This window comes from Poecilia formosa, unplaced genomic scaffold (assembly GCF_000485575.1).
Source record: "Poecilia formosa unplaced genomic scaffold, Poecilia_formosa-5.1.2 Scaffold427, whole genome shotgun sequence".
Taxonomy (NCBI): domain Eukaryota; kingdom Metazoa; phylum Chordata; class Actinopteri; order Cyprinodontiformes; family Poeciliidae; genus Poecilia; species Poecilia formosa.
The window spans coordinates 92,668-112,000 of NW_006800366.1; the positions used below are offsets into that span (position 1 = coordinate 92,668).

Below are 19,333 nucleotides of genomic sequence, written 5' to 3' on the forward strand. Positions count from 1 at the left end.
AAAATGCTTGTAGGTTTGACTCTGCCTGGCTGCACACAGAGAAACTCCTGGTTTCCCTCTGAGAAAAGAAAACCGAGCAGAAACCTGAAATCTAACTCGAAACCTGATCAACACAAACTGGAACGGCGCGCTGTCCCAGTGTGTTGGACATGCATCAGAGCATCCAAGCAGACTTCTAACTGAGAAAGACAGTGATGAAAACGCTGCGTCTTCCTCTTTAACGCGTCCGGTAACAACTCAGCTGACGCGTCAAACCGTTTCCATTCAAACAGCGACAACATGGCGGCTGCGTCTGAACCGCTCAGCCTCACGTTTAACCACAGCAGCTTCAAACCGTTTCCTCATCAACACCCAGCAGCAAAACCAACCAAACGAAACCTCTTCTTCCTCCTCCTCCTCAAACATCTGATCAATATCTGATCATTTTGTTCTTCCGCTGATCATTAACTCCTTCACATTTCCCCCCTTCTCTTCAGGGGAAAGCTGTTTACAAAGAAACAGTTTTCCAAACCAACCGTGAAAAAATAATCACTATGCTTGTTAATTATGGTTAACCGCTCGTTTTCTTGGAAAGCTGAGTCCATCTTTGCCTGGTTTAACCCAAACCCAGGGCCTACGGAAGCCCTGAAAGTCAAAAACACACTTTCTAACTCTGATAAAATAAAACAAAAAAAATTGGATAAAATATTTTAAAGCTACATTTTTTTTCTGAAGGTTAGATAAAAAAAAATTTGCAAAATTTGATCAATTGTGTTTTTATATTAATTCTCACTATATTTATTTAATTTGTACTGAAAAGAAAAACAAACGTGGTGGAAAAGAAAAATGTTTGTCTACCTTTTTCTCACTCAAATCCTTTAGTGAAAAAAATTAATTTTTCTGCTGTGTTAATCTGCTTTTCTTCTCATCTGACATAAATGATGCTTTTCTTTTGCTTTAACATTTTTTTTTCTTTTGGTATTTGTTGAAATAGAAAAAAAAGAAAGAATACAATATAAGTATTCTTTTATTGTCCCACAATGTGGAAATTTCTGTCCAACAGAAGCAAAAACGGCAAATAGACACACACAAAAAACAAAAGATAAAATATATAAACATAAACACCGTACAGTGAGGGAAAAATTTCAACATAAATATAAGAAAATACTCCAGTTCAGAGGAATGTGCAACTAAATTGCACATTTGAGACAAAAATGTCATGAAACTATTTTTTTTATTTTCCCTTCAGGACTTGGAAGGGAAAAAAAGCTTTTATTTTCTTTTCTCCTCTGTTGGTTGATGAGTGAGGGAAATAAAGCCAAAACAAAACATAAATATCTAGGAAGGGAATTTTTTTTACAGCTATATGCTTTTAATAATTCTAAGCAGCTGACAGATGTGTGAACAGGCCAGATTAGACTAAAAACCTGACGAGCAGCACATCACCTTACATTTAACCATCTCTGCAGGCCAGCTTCAAGTGTTTAAATGTAGACATTGAATATTAATATGTTACAGTCACACTCTGATGAGATAATTGGTTAACTACAGGCATTTCAAACTCATAAAACTTTATAAAGCTCCTTTCAAGATATCAAGAGTCCCAACAACACATAGAAAACAGAAGAAATTAATAAAAATAACATGTTTGAACTGGGCTTTAATAAAGAAAGAACAGAGCTGTGCATGAATAACTATCTCCAGTTCAGGATGTAAGACAATGGAGCTTAGTTTGGTAATATTTATCACATGATTAAAAACTAAATATTTGCAGATTTTTCAGTGGAATGTGACTCCAAATTATTCGTGAGAAATCAAACTGATTTTTTTGGAGATGATCTACCATCTCTTAAATCATCAGTAGAGCAAGCTTAAATTAGCTAATCTATTAGTAGCTAATTTCCACATCAATCACTTCTTAATATTTGCAAAATAAACATCAAGTCTTAAAACATACAATAGTTATGGACTGAATGGTCTGTTCTTTGTGTGGGAAATTAGTGTTTTTGGTGTTGAATCCAGATACATTAGTGTCGTTGTCAGTTGCTATGACAACGACAAAAAAATGGATTTGAGCTGTTCTTCTAGGTTATTTTCCTTTTGCTGTGGCGCAGTGCACTACATTAATCATACTTATAACTCAAGGTTTAATTTAGTTAACATAATTTATCTATCGCAGCAGAACGGCTATTGATCGTCTTCTTGTCTTCCTACCTTGTGCGCATGCGCGAAATTTCCGGATGTAAACAATACATCTCTTAGTGAAAAAGTCTGAAGTAAGTGGACTTTTCGGTAATATTCTTGTTTATTGAATGGACAGGTAGGCGCAATGCTATCAGAAGCAGAAACATCTGTAAACGTCCTTATCGCTAAAAAGTGATGAGAGCCAATCCGTGTTGCGGCCTTGAATCGAACATTTTCTGACCACCGCGGTTCTCTAGCGTACGATCAATGAAGTGGAAAGCCGCTTCGCACGACGGCCACAGAGCACCCGGCTGTACAATACATGACGTCATACGTTACCGTTTGCAAAAGAGCCAATCCAGGAGCGCCATTCATTGTTCTCGCTGCTAATTGGCTGAACCGCGAAAGTGCGAAGAGCTGTTAGCTTGCCTAGTAGCCTTAAGACGTTTTCCATTGTATTTACGAATGAATATTACGGAATATTTGCAGTTGAACCATTAAAATAGGTTGTTGTAGGTGTTTTTAGAGGCGGTCTGGAATAATCACAAACAGCTGTGGTTTACAACCCTTATTGTTTACTGTGAAGCATATATATTTTTTAAACTTACCTATTTATATTTGAACTTACCTATTTATATTTACCTATTTATATTTTTATTATTTGAGATATTTGTGTCATTAATTAGAACATTCAGTGAAAATTATAAGGTGAAGAAAAAAGCTAATCAAAGACTGCACTCCCACTGCAAATTAAATGCTTTGACTGTGAAAAGTTGATGATTTTCTCTAATTCTATGACACTTTTGCTTTTATCAACTGGTTTGGCAGCCAATCAGTACAAGACAAAAACATGATGAAACAAATTATTGGTGCTAAACATTTTTAAGACATTCTCTGCTCTCCAAATCACCCACTGCTTAGTGAATTTGAGCTCAACAGATAAAAATGTATTTGTCAGGATATTATTCAGATAAGCTTCAAATGTAAGCAGGCATTGTGTTCATCACTTTAGTTTATCTGTTTTATTTTAATATTTACACTGACATTTGATAGTATCATGACTGTCTCTATGTTTGTCTTAAGTTTCCCCCCTGCTGCTAGGAAAATGAAGCTGACAATATTAAAGTGATCCTGTGATACAAACCGAGGTCTTAGCTTCATGCTTTCCTCTCAGTGCTCCTCCTTCTCTGACAACAGCTACTCCTAGTTCAGCTGCTTGTTTGTTTTTCATGGCCTCCGGTTTTTATCATATTATGTGAAGCACTTTGTGTTGCCGTTGTGTTAAAGCTGTCAATAAATAAACACTGATTGATTTAAAAGATGCTAAATTATTCTGCAGTCTGAACGCTTCTACGAGGGAAGATTTCACAGAGGGATCTTCACTCTGTTAGCCGTTTCTTCAACTCTTCCCTCCAGGCTGTAATAACAGAATAAATCAATCATCTGAACGATCATAGCTTGAACAGTTTCTGCGCATAAACACACCCGTCCGGAAGCACCTGAGACCAGAAGGTGGAGGAACAATGAAGGGAACAGACGGAAAGCAGAGATGCACACATCGACTAGAGAAGCAGAGATAAAGGCGGCACCAAACGTACGGCCGCAGCGTGAAAGTAAATGATGTCGGGTTTAATCAACACAGTTAATCTTGATTATTTTTGGTGGCAATGCCAGAATGCTAACGGCTTCTATCTAAAATGAAATCTGTGCATTCACGTTGTTTGGTGTAGAGCAGATGGTTTCCAGGTTCTTCAGCTTCTAGTCAGTAAATTAACAAACTATTGATGAAGTGAACAAATCCTGAAAGATCAAAACATGTAAACATGTTTTCCTTTAAACTTCTACAAATACAGGAGGTTGCTTTATGTCAATAATTCCTCAAGACAGATGAAAAGTACTTGTGTGAACAAGAACTTTTTTCATCAATGTTAAGGAATTATTGATGTAAAACAAGCTCTTGTTTCTTGCTGAAAAGTTGTACGTTTGGAAGAAATGAGTTTTTCTCATTTCTAGTGAACCAAGACATTTGCACTAGAAACTAAACAAAAATACTTGGTAGGATTTTGTATTTTTGTAGCGTATTGACCCCAACACATTGGTTTGTACCTCAGCACCACAATTCCAATAACGAAGTATTGAATTGGAGCAAACAGGTTTGGCTCGTTTTGATCAGACAGACAGTGAAGTCCTAACTTCCTCTGTGAAGACATGTTTGTCTTTCTGCAAGGTTTTCCTTTCATCTGCTCATTATTCCTGCTTCTCTGCTGCTTCACTGCATTAATCTCTCATTAGCAGACCTCTCCTTTTCTCCAGATCCCAACGTTTCACACAGAGGCAGCCAGTGACGAAAGGCCTCAGCGTTTCCTTCCAAGCGGAGGCATCTCCAGACGAACGGGGCGCAAGCTGCGGCCATTTAAAGGCCAGCAACAGCAGAACAAAGAGAAGTAATCAAGCCCAGCAGGGCTGACATCAGGCCAAGGAGACGGAGAGAGGAAGCGTTCACGTGAAACCGCGCAGCGCTCGTCGCAGGAGCAGAGGTGGCTGCCTGCTGTCTGGATGTGGAGTGAGTCAGAGCGCCACGCTGAATATGAATGACTCAACGCACATTAAGATGTCACCAATTGAATGGAGGCCAAGGCAGCGCGGAGGAGGGACGCCTTAACCCCTTCCTGCCAGGCAATCATCAGGCCTCAACCTGGGCACATGAGACGAAGGCAACGTGCTCTCTGAGGAGTGGCCATGTTGGTCAGCTTCCTGTTAGGATGGCGGCCATGTTGGCCATCTTCCTGTTAGAATGTCTGCATGTCTGAGGCTTGTAATGAATGATCGCTATGACTCAAAGTCTCCTTTCCTCCAACCGTTCACATCATTTACGTTAAAAACACTCGACTCTCTCTGAGAGCCGCCCACACCGGCCGCCTTACAGAGAGTCACTGATCATTTCTCTGTTGCACCATGAGGCAGCCAGGCTGCTCAGTCAGCTCAACCAACCAACAAACCAACAGAACAACCAAACAACCAACGACCCATCCATCCATGCATCCATCCATCCAGATTCCTCAGAGGTTGTGTTCTGAATGTGCTTCTTTTATTTTGAAAGGCAACATCTTTCCTTCCTGTTTACTGACTTTGCAGCGATAAACAGCGCGAAACTCCTTAATAAAATAAAGACTGATCCAGATGAAAGGGTTTGTGTTTATTAATGGTTGCTTTAGAGGCGTAGCGTCCTCAGAGTGGACCGAGTTATAAATCAAACACGTGTGAAATCATTTGTGTCTGTGTCCACAGGAAGATTATCAGCGACACGGAGATCATCTAGCTTGTCCTCTTCCTCCTCCCACCAATTATCTCCATCATCCCCCCTGACAGCAGCCGCCCCTCACCCTACCACCTCCCCCGCCCTAACCCACTGCCTGCCCTCTACCGCCCTGATCACATCCAGATCTTCTGAGGCTCTGATGGCTGAGCCGAGCAGCAGCCGAGGAGCAGAAATGCAGTGAAATGTAACACGGAGGGCTGGGGGTGAAAACAAGCCGTGTGGGTTCGATCTCAGACTCCCAGCTGACCCTGAGCTATCACAGCCATTGATTGGCTCATGTAATTCTGCTCTGATTTGGCTCGGCCAATCAATGAGCTGCAGACCAACTTTCAGTGGATGTGGAGCCATTAAAGTGGGAAGTGGAAAAGCCAGCGTAACGTTCTGTGGAGGGAAAGCGTTTTCACTGGATCATTTCAGGATCTGAGCGTGGAAGACTGGAAAACTCCCAACAGGAGGATCTCAAAACGTGCAAAAATCTCAAATGTTCAGGTGTTTGGAAGAAAGTTACACGAGAACACATGAAATGGTTGGAAACAAACTGATATGAGAAGGAAATCCAGAGGAGGTCGGGGTCCATTCACACTAGTCCAGTCCAGTTCACTTTAATCCGACTCCAGTCCGTTTGCCTCGAGAGGTGAGATGTGAATGCTAATCACCTACAAACTGTCGTCTCGGTTCGGTTGAAGTGAACTCTGGTTCGGTCCGAATCTTTTCGACTGACACCTCTCCAACAGCAGGAAGCATAAAGGGATTAGATGTTTAAAATGGCCAGGTTTTGTGCAATCTGACTGCAGAGAGAACCAACCTGCCTTTAAACTGGCCCGGTTGCCATGGTTACCCACTCCTGTTTTAACATTAGCTATAGTGTGATAAAATTATTTATGCTACCAAACAAACATTAGTGAATAAGATATGTCCTCATGACCCAAACGTGTTAAGTGAATAAATGACAGGAAAAACCAAGCAGTCATTTTGACTGCAGGGAATTTCCTTCCGGTTCAGCTTCTCCGGCCGGCCAAAATAAAAACACATGGTGGTTTTCTTACGGTGCTTGGTCATCCTTACAGAAAAACTCCCATGAATTTCACATAAAAAATGAACATACAGCTGCAGCCATCAAGGCAGGCAGTAAACGAAGTTATCAGAAATCAAAAGTACAAAATACTGAATGGGAGGCTGTACTGAAAATAAAACCTTGCAACTTTGTAAGTCATTTTATTTGCATAATGGTAAATAGTTGAAATAGTTGGAATAATATAATCCTGCTTTCTTTATCCAAGAGACATGTACAGTGCAGCAGTTGCTGACACAAACTGACGTTGACTGAAAATCCTTCTACAAAGCAGGGCATTCTGGGTAATACAACCAAGACAAACGCTAGAATCTAGCTAGAATGAAGTTGTGCTCAGTGTCTTCTTCAGAGGTTTTCATCTCTGTCTGCTACTGGAGATCCTTCCTCCTGGTTCATCACCATCTGGATGAGCTGAGTTACAACGGCCAGACGGCCCGTTCTGCCTGTCCGAGGTAAACCCAGCTGCCTGCTGCCTGCCATGCACCTACCTGAAGCCACTTCATTCTCTGCTTAATTTAGCCATTGATTTTTTTAAAACAGCAGATAGTGGGAACATCAGGCTGAGGAGTTTTATGGTCCTGCAGCCGCTGACAGAGTGAGCAGGGTGAAAGAGGGACGACGATGCTCCTCCAGGGAGAACATCCCCGCCTGCTGCGGTTAGGACACCCAGGCGCAGTGTGGGACCATCTTCCTGTCGCTGTCGGCAACCATGGCTCAGCTGTTGACGCCACGTCATCAGTACTCAGCTGATGGAAGCACAGAGACCTAAATCTGTTTGGGGGAGGTGGAGGACACCGGTAATGTAATTATCCATTTTACTCTTTACTTTATGGCTGCGACTTCCAGAAGCAGATGGTTGTTTAACCAAACACACCGCGATGTTCCTGAAATGCTAAATGCACAAACAGAATCAGCAGAAATCCGTCAGCGTCAGTAAAACTGTGAGGAAAAAAAAATAATCACCCAGTTTTTTTCTTCTGTTTATTTATTCAGCCATCATCAGCAGCTAAAGGAAAATTCAAAGCAAGTCTCTTCAGACCTGGTCAGTTACATCCAGTCCGACTGATCCTGGTTTTCAACAGGAAACCAGCATCCAGCGTTCAACAGTGGACAGCTGATTCTTAAGTTTTTATGAATTTAACCAAAATATCGTCACACAAACATCACCATTTTGTTTACAATGCAATGCATTCTGGGTGGATGACGCACGCTGCGTCCGGAAAGAAGAGTAATCTTTGCGCAATGAGTTATGATCCGTCCTTTACATTTGAAGCAGAGCACATTGAAATAGAAGGTAGAGGAAGAGAGAGGAAGAGAGAGTCGGTCATTAAAGCAGAGCTCCACTTTCCAACTCAAGCTATTGATGGTTAGCATGGAGATCAACACACTGTGAAAAAGATGCTTCATTGTCACTTTAAGCAACCATTTATTATCGGCCAAACTGTTTTGATTTCATATTAACTCTAGTTATTGGCGTTATCTCCTGCTAATGGTTTTGGCTCCTGCTAATGGTGTTAGCTCCTGCTAAGATAGTAAACAACAGATCATAAACTGACTGATCACGTTTCTTCAACATATCCCATGTATTACAATGGCACTTTTTATGAGATATTATATTACAAAGACAATAAAGATATACAAGTTTTTCTGTATCAAAAAGCATCAGGATTTAGGTTAATAGGGAAATTACAACATATTTAGGCTAATCTGGCTTTAAATAACTCAAGCCAAACTCTGAAGTAAAGCCACAAGAAAAGTTATTTTCAGTTAAAGTCCATCATGCTGGTCTGTGACATCAGAAGAGTAATTAGCATGCTAATAACTTTTCCAAATCAGTGGCTCGCTGCACAAAAGGACAAAAAGATTCAATGGGAGGTCACAAGTTCCTTTTTTCATGTCATTAATCATAAACTGACCAACTCAAACCTCGGACAGCATCGACTGAATGTGAACGACAGAGAGAAATAAGGTCAGAAGAAGCAGAATCTCAGCCTCCTGTGTTTACAATGAAAGAAATTAATTCTATCAATAACAAAGATGGGGATGTAGAACAGAGCTACCACTCCACAGGAGAATCCACAACTGTTTCTAACAAAACATAATCCTCTTCTTTTTACTGTAGCTTTTTGAACCAAAACAGAACAAAGTTTAATGTTTTAACCGCCTCATTAATTACACGCTCACTTAAATTCACAACGCAGAGCAAAGAAGCTAAGACCAGCAGAGTTACGGTCATTTCTCAGCCCGTTATTTCTACTGTGCATGGAATCAGTAGGAGACTCACAGGCGTTGGTGACGGCGAAGCTGTTGGCCGTTTCGATGTTGTCCACATGAGGCACCAGGTTGAACGGGGCTTCCGATGCGTTGGGGCTCGTGTTGTGCAGGAAGATGGCCAGGCGGAAGGCCGTGTACTCCTGATCCGTGTTTCTGATGAACAGACCACCTGCAGACGGGACAGAGAACATTCAAACCAACGTTTACGGAGCCATTCAACCAGGAAACAGCAGCAAAGAAACGACACAAAGTGTAAAAACTGAAAGAAAAGAAAATAAAATAAAAAACTACACCGTAGGAACACAAATCAACAAAACTGTAAAAACTAAAACTAAACTGTGGAAACAAAAATCATCTTCTTCTGCCTCATTTGAATGGAGGAGGAGATTTAAGGACTCCTGTAATAATTTAAGCCAATTTTCATGTAAAACGCTTTGTGTCATTTTTAATTTTTTAAAATTTGTTTTCATAAAAACAAAATTACAAACACAGCAGTAAAACAAGCAGCTAAGAATCAACGCCTCGTCCCCAAAGTCTGATAAATTCAGATTAAAAATCAAAACCAGCAACGGAAGATGTTGGAAAAACAGCAGCTTCATAATGGAAATTATAAATGAAAACACAGAAACGCAGGAAAAATGGACTGGAAGCAACGAGAGAAAAAGATCTGCCACAGAGGGGAGAAAACTGACTGGCTTTTAAACTGCTGGGAAGGCGAATGGCGGCAGGAGAGACGTGTAGAAATGATTGGGACAAATCTCCCTTTATTATGACTTCATTGTTGTGAAACTTTCTCTCGTATTAGTGCGATTTTTGTCTGGTGTAATGACTTTTTCTTGTATTATCGTGATATTCTTCTAGTGTTATTTCAACTTTTTTGTCGTACGGTTTTATTCTTATATTAAGACGTTTTTCTTGTATTATTACTATTTTTATTTTGTGTTTTTATGACTTTATTCTCTGATTGTTTCACCTTTTGTCGTATAACTTTATTCTTGTATCATTACAACAATTTCTGAAATTATATTTTTCTCTTATTATTTTGAATTTTGGTGTACAACTTCGTTCTGGTATTGTGACAGTTTTGTCGTATTATTGCAAGTTTTTTATCTTATTATTATGGCTTTAATCTCGTATTTTTATGACTTTTTTCTTGTATTTCTGTGGGGGTTTTTTGATCTCGTATTAAGACTTTATTCTCATATTATTTAAACTTTTTTGTATGACTTTCTTCTTGTGTAATAGCTGTTTGTCCTTGTGTTATGTATTTCTCATATTATTTAAACTATTCTACGACTAATTTGACTCTTTCGTCGTATGACTATTCTATTATAACAAGATTTTTTTTTTATTATCCCAACTTTAATCTTGATTTATTAAGACGATTTGATCGTACTATTTTTTTTTAATCATATTACAACTTTATCCTCACATTGTTATGATTTTATTGTCATTTTATTTTTACTTTATCCTCATAATTAAGTTTTTTTCCCCCCCCCAGTGTGAGTCTAATACTTCCTGCACGCCCGTTTCTGCATCTCTGTCTGTTTGTTGCTCGGCTGGATGAGGCGATGCCGTTCCTGCAGCATCCTGCTGGATCCTCCGAGTGTTTGTTTCTTAGCTGAGCGCTACATCAGCCTGGCGCTGCAGATCAGCCTCGTCCGCTTCAATCTTCATACGGAGACCTACACTAAGCCGCTCGTGGTTGTGCAAATGTCACAGGTGTTAGAAGTGGTTTGTTTCATATTTTAAATTAAGACTTAAGGCAACATTTGCGCGGACGGGACAGTGTAAATGTCATTTAAAGCTAAATGTCAGAACGTTCTTTCATGGCTGACCTCTTTGAAGAAGGTAAAGCTCAGAATAATTTACTCGTCTTTACGCTCGGTTCAGATTTCACCTGAGCGCACAGACGACTCCTGTCGTCTTCTGTGTTTCATTAGAAATGGGAGAAAATGAAACCCTCTAGTAAATCTTAAAAGTGCAGTGTGCATTTGTGTGAAGTTTAGAGCACTTCACTCTGATCCGCCTGGGTAAAACCAAGAGGAACTAGTAGTTGTCTTCAGAAGTTAGGAGGAACCCAGAAAAATGTGGTGGCGGCAGCATCATGCTATGGTCCAGAACCCAAGAAGACAAGCAGCAACCAAGAAACCGTTACTAGAAAAATAAAATCATAAAAAATGTAAAAGACATAAACAATAATGTAAATAAAACGTTTGCCCCTGATCCGAACCGGCCCAAAGCATAACCAAACTAAGGGAATTTAACACAGACTATCACCGTCATCAAAATGATTAGATTTGTTTACTGAAAATGAAAGTAAACCTTTATTTATGTTGCTCCTTCAAGATATTAAAAATATTATGTCAGTACGTCCAATAGTTAATCCCGTAGAATAGTTTTACATTTGATTCGTTAGGTAGACAAGCTAGCTCGACTCAAGATACATTAAAACAATTTAAGTTGTTTAAAATTAAATGTAAGATTTAAAGGAATCAGATTGTTTATTTGTAAAAGAAACTTTCCAGGTGTTGCCTTCCTGCACTATTCCACTTGATTATCATCTCCCGTCAAAGTCTGTCTGGGATTTCTCCCATTGAGCTCAATTTTAATTCCTATTCCAATTTAAGTAATTTTTTTGGTTGAATTTTAATTTGGTTTTCATCGGTGTACAGAACGAGAAACGACATGAATGATGACAACTTTCTGAGCCGTTTCAGGATTTCAGTCTGCTTATCGACTCTTTGCATGTGACATCAGGCTCTTCAGAAAGCGACCCACTCTGCCATGACAGACCTTAAAACAAGTTAGTTTTACAGGAGTTAAACAAGTTTTAACTCCTGTAAAACTGGTGAAAAACGTACAGCCAGTCGCCTCATGTCACTGTTATTTAGCTGATTTCACAGTGAAAATGGTAACAGTCAACTGAGCTGCACAAACAGGCAAGGATGTAAACCAAATTTGATTTAATCATAAGCCTGTTGACGAAGAAAGATGACACACTGATTTATATTCATGGATTTGCTGTAAACGTTTTTTTTTTAAAGTAAGAAGATTAATGTTAACTTAATTCATAAGCATGATTAGTAAGATACAATTAATCATATACAGCATTATGGAAAAGGAACGCATAATCATTAATTACCATTAATGCAGGCCAAATACCCCACCACCATTTAGCCTAGCATGTACGAAAAAACTGGTTAGCATCTAGACTTTTGTACAGTATTAAATCTGCTTTGATGTAAGGGGAAACGCCGTTTTCTGCGCAAAGTCAGTGATTTGATCAAACCAAAAAAAGATGTCAGAAGGGAGAAACGTTGGGTTGGTTTCTAAGCTAGCTAGCTACTGCAGCTAGCTAGTCAAGTTAGCTTAACTCAAAGAAGTAGTAGCCATGAATAAACTGGCAAAAAAAAAGGAAAATAATGGCAGCCACTTCCATCCCTCACTTCCGGCATCCATCATGGCGGCTCGGCGTCGCTAGGTAATTTAGCTAAAGGTAGATACAGCTTAGTAATGGCAGCGGACGAAGTGACCGAAACCGTTCAGTCCGTGTCGGCAGTTAAAGTCAGAGCAATATTTAAGCTCTTCGAGGTGCAGGTTGGTTGTTTGCAGCACATTTCCGGTTAGCTTCACAGCTGAGCGTTACTTACTGACCATTAGCGATTCTCAACACCTGATGGTCCAGATCTTCTGTCCGAAGCAAAGCGCAGAAAAACCGGAGCGGGTCGCCGGAAACCTGCTCATCTGCAGACCTTTCTCTCTGAACCTGATGGGGTGTGGGTTCTTTCCGGCAGAAGCGCTGGTTCTGCTGGGAGTTATGGTTTCCATTGGAGAGGTTCTTCCTGGTTCTGATGCGTCTTCGACACGTCAGCATGAACCAACGAACTGAGCTGCTGCCATTTGATTGGCCGAGCCGATATCTGCGCTAACGAGCATGTGAAGGGGTGTGTGCCTAATAAAGTGGCCTCCTTTGGTTATGAAGAGGCTCCTTGCAAGGTGGAGTACCTGTGATGCTGTGGGCCGTTTTACAGACCTGGATCCTGAAGAGACGACCTCAAACAACCAACTAATAATCCAGATTTTAACTAATAATCCAGATTTTGTTCCAATATGTCATATTTTCTAAATGTTTAATTTATAGAATGTGTTAATGTTTCACATTTTTTCTTGATAGAAATATTAATTTCTGTTCCAAATCCACAGAGTCATGATGTCGGAGGCTGCTGGACCTCCAGGTAAAATGTGAAGCGGAGTGCGTGTGGTGCGTGTTGTGCGTGTGTTGGGGGCGCAGGTCAGCCTGGGCCGACCGGACGTTGCATAAGCTGCGTTATCTGGCAGCGGTTTGGTTAAATTAATGGTAATAAGCTCTGATTGTTGGTTTAAGCAAATATCTGGACGCACACACACACACTCGCGCGCACACTGGTTACATAAAGCTGCAGCCGTAGAGGTGACGCTCTGCAACAAACCCTGAACTTTGACCTCTCCTCTCCCCTCCAGTGGGTCGCTCTGGTTGTTGCGGCTCGTCGTTTCCCTCCAGTCTCTCTGTGGTTTTTCCTCTCGGAGGATTCAAGGTTTGTTTCTGATTTTAGAGGTGATCAACAGCTGGAGGTCACTCGCTGCCCTTCCCTCTCTAATGGAAACCATAAAGCTGTCACCTCTCTGCTCCCAGCAGGAGCTGCAAAGTGGTTAAACTGGAGGGAGACCAGTGGGACTCACACACACAGAGAGAGAGACTCACAGTTTACCGCTGTGATCTACTGCAGTGGCAGCCTGAGCCCGCAGATACAAAGCGCATTAACCCTCCTGACTGCATCCTGGAGGAGCAACCCGAGCGCCGCCGCAGCCGCAGCCGCATGCGGGACGTCCATGCAAGCGAGCCGCACTCACCGATCTGAACGCTGCTGGGGAAAGCTCCCATCGCGAAGCCCGAGAACATCCACACCATCCAACCACAGGGAGAAATCCTCATCTTGGTTCCGTGATTAACTGAAGAGAAACATCGAGCAGATCCTCTCCCTTCCTAGGGCAAAAGCAACATCCTAAAAAGAAAAACCCCAAAATAAATCTAAAGAAAAATCTGCAAACAGCGTGTTGTTGTTGCGGAGATCAGCGTGCTGGTTAAACATCCATGTCCGCTCCGGCGGCGGCTCCTCCTGCGTCCCCTCCGTCCGGCGCGGGAGATTTTTGCGCACAACAGCACCAAGATGAGGGGCGACGCGGAGAGGACAAGGAGGATGATGATGATGATGAGGATGAGGAGGAAGAGGAGGAGAGGAGGGGGCGGGTATCAGCCAGCGGCGGGCAGCGCGTCTGGATGCGGCGCAACTGGCAACACAGCCGCAAACACACATGCGTCTTTTTTTTTACGGTACCGGCGCAGCCCGGAGGGGCAGGAGCCCCCCCCAAATACACACACGCACACTCACACACACTCACGTAGACACACAGCGGGACCCCAAACTTCCTAAACTGCTGACATCAACACACCCAGAAATGGTCTGACCGGAAACAGGCGGAACCGTCAAACCACACCGCGAACATTTTTCGTTTCTGTTCAAATAAATAAATAAAGTTTAACATAAAACAAAATCTCCAAATCAACCAGAACCCGTGTGTAAAGTATTCACACCCCTTGTTTTCCTCCCACGTTGTATTATTATTCAAATCACGAGCAAAACACAGAAATTAGTGTAAAACCATTGAAAACTATAAGATTGATTTAAAAAAAAAATCTAATTTGGATCGTGTTAATGCTGCAGAGAGCGGGGATAATTGTCTTTACCAACTGAGCCTCGTTTCAGTCAGAGTTCTCTGACTGTTTTGTAAAATTCTCCCGAGTTTTCAAAGCAAACTGAAGTTAAATACAGAAAATCACATTTAGAAATAGTTATTCCAACATCGTTTTGGCGCCCCCTCCAGCGAGGCGCCCTTCTGACTCATTGGGACACCATACATTTTTTTCAGCTAGCTGTATTAGCATTGTCCTGCGGAAAAACACATCACAGTTTCCTAGAAAAGTTGACATCAGTCATGTGATTCTAGTTTTAACTGTAAATCACTCTTACCACTCTACACATCACATATCTACATTTTTTACACTGAAATCTTAAAATATTTTAGGGCAGAATATGACGTTTTTGTCAAATTCTGACAAAAACATATGACAAAAACATCATATACTGCTGAAAACGACAAAGAAGAAGACAACAGGAAGCAGTAGGAGGCTGCTGGAGCATTAGTGAACAGTAATGCATTGTTTTGTAATCTTGACGTGTTTACAGACTGGTGGTTGGTGGTAATAATTTGAGTTTCAAAATAAAAGCACGTTTTAATGACTGAGACGTAGACAGATCCACATGTCTGTCTTTCTCCTGTCGCCTTTCTTCTGTTTTGTCTCCTTTATTTAACCAGATGAAACCCCGCTGAGGTTTCTAAAATGTCCTAATTAAAGTAATGAGAACGTGTGGCGTTAGTTTGCAGCTCCACACAGAGAACATGTTGATCTGAGTGATTTCTAACCTTCAACATTTATCCCCACAAAAGAGAAAACAAAGAGAAGATCCTGAACAGAAGAAATTCAGCCCAGACTTTACGCCAACTGAAAAAAAACAGTAAAACATTTTGATCTGAAATTCTTCATCTCAGAACAATAACTACATGCAGCATGAAGGAATGTCTCACTCCATACCAAATTAATAAATAACTACAAAAAAAACAACTTGTAATCAACCAAAGAGGGCTCCAATAAAAATGTTACTACTGGTGAAAACCACAAAGAAGAAGACAACAGAAAGCAGTAGGAGGCTGATGGTGTATTAGTTAACAAACTTATTCACATGTGATTTAAATTGTGTTTTTTATTTAATTGCAATTGCAAAATTGTGTTTTGTCAACATTAATGGAATAGCGATATATCAAAATTGAATACAATTTTGCACACATTTGTGAAAGAAACGCACTGAGGTGTCAAGGAGAGACTGAACAAAGGTGGATCTGTTTTGCTTTAAAGGGAAACACATTTTGCAGTCATCAGCATAAAAAAACAGAGTCATGCTTTATAAACATAACTTCAAGAGGTGATAAATTAATCACAAAAAGTAGAGGGCTGAGAATAGAGCCCGGTGGAACTCCCTGAGGGAGAGGCGAGGTCCTGAACATTCACTCAGAAACTCCAAGGTTATTTTCTCGTGTTTAAACGACTTTCTACATTCCTTTAAAAATAAAAACATAAATCAGAAAATTACCAAAAACAAAAGGATTAAAGCCAGATTTTAGATTCTTCAATAATTTACCGACAGCTGGTGTGAACTGCTTGTGTGGAGAAAATAAATCGATTTCACATCAGCTTGAAAGGCTAACAGATTAACAAATACAAAAACAAAGGGTATTATATCCATAAGTCAAGTATGTTTTATGTTAGTTTTTCCCCATAGTGACTGTTTTTATGTATGGAGTTAATAAAAACTTTTTCTCAGTTTCAGCTTTTGTTATTTGGTTTTAGTTTATAATAACCTTGCAGTAGAGCTGGATGACACTCTGCTGGAGATGATGATGAATGCAGCTGTTGGTAAAACCCTCCTTAAGAACATGTGCAGTGTTTTCATGGTAAAAAGAAACAAAACGACCTGAAGTTTGGTGAAGCTGTGGATGTTTCCTGGTGCCAAATGTCCTGAAGCTTTCCACAGAGGAGACGAGTTCTGCTCGTCCTCAGATGTTCCTGGTGTTTTTAATGAACTCAGAGGAAGGAAAAAAAACTCTTCCTGCCAAAAAGTGGACGCTTCTCCTTTAAGTAACGAGGTCAAAGTGCCAGGTGATCACCAGCAGCTTAAGGAGAAACGTGTTGGTCCAAATCTGCAGCTCAACAACGTGGAACTGGAGGAGGAGATGTGAGGCAGAAAGTGCTGAAGGTCGGCGCCGGTTCTGCTGATCCGGAGGTTTGCTGTTCCCTGCAGGTGGAGAACCTTTTCAAAATGAGTAATTATGAGAGACAGAGAGAGAGAGAGAGAGAGAGAGCGAGAGAGAGAGAGAGAGTCATGATCCGATACTTATACCGACTTCTTATCGATTTCATCGATTGATTGATCACCTCTGCCAAACCGAATCGTCTGAAGACTCTAACGGTTCGGAATAAGACGGAAACAAAAACAAGTGAAATCAGAAACATTACAGATTCTCTTATTCATTTTTATCTCCAGTCAGACGGAGAGGAAAACTTTCATGTTTTCGCCTCTTTGTGGCGAATAAAAATCCAGCATCAAAGTTTTGCTTGCACAATTTTTTTTTACGCCAAATAATTGTTTACCATTTTTGTCCCATCGAGTCTCCAAATGATTCATCGTGTTTGCATATTTATGACGTCACCAAGCCTGGTGTTGTGTGCTGTTGGCTCCAGTTCTTAGAGGAATAAACAGCTCAGACAGAAGATGAAATAAAACGCCGTCTTGGCTTGTTCAGAACGCCTCCTAATGCCTCCCAGACTCCAGACTAAACTTTCCACGAGCTGATCGATAAAAATAAATGTTTGCAAACAGATTCAGAGCACAAGTGGCGGATCAGCAGCTTCATGCGGAGCAGCTGCTGCTGCTCACAGAGTGCAAACACTCCGGAAGTCCAGGATTCGGTGCAGATTACTGCAACGCACAGGAACAAAATGGAAACATCTCATTTCTGCTGCGTGTGTGCTTTTATTCTGAAAGTAACGACAACAGATTAGCCACCGTTGCGTGGATGAGAGGAAGCAGCAACGCGTTGCATGTCGTCTGGTTGCTCTGGACCAGCAGAGATGCTGAAACTGAAGCGATCTTCTTCGCTCTTAAAGCCGTGAAGAGAAACTTCCTGCAGACGCTCCGGCTCCTCACATTAGAGGGGAAATTGAATCTGCTGTTCCAGCTGCCAGGTTGGTGCTGAGTGGCGGTGCAGCTGTCAGAGCACATTTCAGAGGTCTGCTGTGACTGAGCAGTATGAAGCAAACACATTTATCAGGACGACAGGCATACATCTCCTATGAAGTGGTTTGCCGACACAAGCAGCTCTGAAGCCTCCTTACTCTGATTTATGGAACGACTGAAACTCGGAAAACAACAGAAAACTCATCATCTGCTGCAGAAGTACGGATATATAATATTTAAAGTGTGGCTGAGTGTTTCCCAACACGCCTGCACACACACACGCACACACGCAGCAGCGTTAAATAGTACGCACTGCAGTCCAGCTGGCTGCTACCAGACGTTAGAAAAGTAGAAGTTTAAAAAAACTAAACTACCGAAGGAGCTGCAGAAGAATTGAAGATAAGAACGACTTTAAACATTTATGGCAGTTTTCATTTAAATTTATTAAAACAGCAGTAAAATAAAGTATAACAACTAATTAAAAGGAGAACCAGCAGCCAGATGTAAGCGACATAGATAACACCTCACAGGCATGAAACGACTCTGCAGGAATAAATCTGTTTGTTTGTAACTGTATTAAAATTAATTAACTGAATTAGTGTTAATTTGGACAAAACTGGTTCGAAATTAAAGTGTCTAAGTTGGACCAAAGCAGTTTGCACTTTATTTGATTTTCACATAAACCGAATTAAATTATGTAACTTTTTTTATTATTATTTTACAAAGAAAGGTTTTAGAAAAATGTAAAACAAACTGACAAGCTGTACCTGTATAAATGAGGTGTGTGTGTGTGTGTGTGTGTGTGTGTGTGTGTGTGTGTGTGTGTGTGTGTGTGTGTGTGTGCTGCTGCCATGTCGCGGTGCTGAGCAGATGGATGGCTACAGCAGGTTTTCCTGCTCACATCAGGGTGACACTCAGAGCTGTTGAGCTGCTGTCAGGGAATCCCGAACTGCCGACACGTTGCAGGTGTTTGGATGCCAAGGTGTGCTGGTTTGTCACCCGGAAGACCAAAAGCAACAAAACCCAACATGCTATTTTTCTGCAGCACTTGGCAGTTCAAATTCTTGGCTTCCTGTTTTTTTTAAGCTCTTATGAAATCTGTAAATGGTTGAAAAAGTGTGAAATAAAAGCAAGAAGGTGAACAAAAAAGCAACTGGAATGAATAAAACCTGAAAAGTTAGAATAATATAAATCCTTGAAGGTGGTGTTGATCGGTAGTGCTGCGGGCTTTTTTCTTTTTACCTCCTCTATTCTGATTACATTCAGAGGAAAATGTTACGGTTTCAGGAGGTGAAGGACTGAGGCGGAAATCAAGAATCAGAAACAACACAGAAACTAAAACGAGGAAGAAGAGGATACTGAAAACAAAGAGATGAATGCTTCAAATAAACTGAAGACAAAGAATAGACTAAGAAATAAATACAATAAAACAGTCAAGATGCTATACAGAAGAAATGAAAAAAACAACCAATGATCACGACAAAAAGGTTTTTAAGAACTTAACTCTGAGTCACTGAGGCATAAAATGTTCCTAAATTAATCTCATTCAATTTAAAATATTTTATCTCAGGAAAATTAAATGTCATCATAACATCCACGTCTGATGCTGAA

At 40.8% G+C, this 19,333-nt stretch overlaps 1 protein-coding gene and 2 long non-coding RNA genes across 4 annotated transcripts in view; 1 reads left to right on the forward strand and 2 right to left on the reverse strand.

The window, feature by feature from the left end:
- Window positions 1-14,160, reverse strand: part of LOC103155416 (glutamate receptor 4-like) — a 98,134-nt gene extending 83,974 nt beyond the window's left edge. The window contains exons 1-2 of one of the 2 annotated variants that reach the window (XM_016663532.1): window positions 13,722-14,160; window positions 8,839-8,997 (exon numbers count right to left, since the gene is read on the reverse strand). In XM_016663532.1, the coding sequence (XP_016519018.1) occupies window positions 8,839-8,997; window positions 13,722-13,803 (241 nt within the window). In that variant the 5' untranslated portion in view covers window positions 13,804-14,160. The remainder of the gene's footprint in view (window positions 1-8,838; window positions 8,998-13,721) is intronic. The other variant, XM_016663531.1, reaches the window with a different exon arrangement.
- On the forward strand, window positions 12,710-13,714 carry LOC103155387 (uncharacterized). Its single transcript, XR_478036.2, has 3 exons — window positions 12,710-13,066; window positions 13,332-13,405; window positions 13,504-13,714. It is a non-coding gene; the product is annotated as an uncharacterized LOC103155387 (long non-coding RNA).
- Window positions 14,161-15,674: 1,514 nt separating the features above from the next.
- Window positions 15,675-18,157, reverse strand: LOC107833678 (uncharacterized). Its single transcript, XR_001659451.1, has 2 exons — window positions 17,137-18,157; window positions 15,675-16,795 (listed from the first exon to the last, which is right to left on the reverse strand). It is a non-coding gene; the product is annotated as an uncharacterized LOC107833678 (long non-coding RNA).
- Between the last annotated feature and the right edge of the window lie 1,176 nt (window positions 18,158-19,333).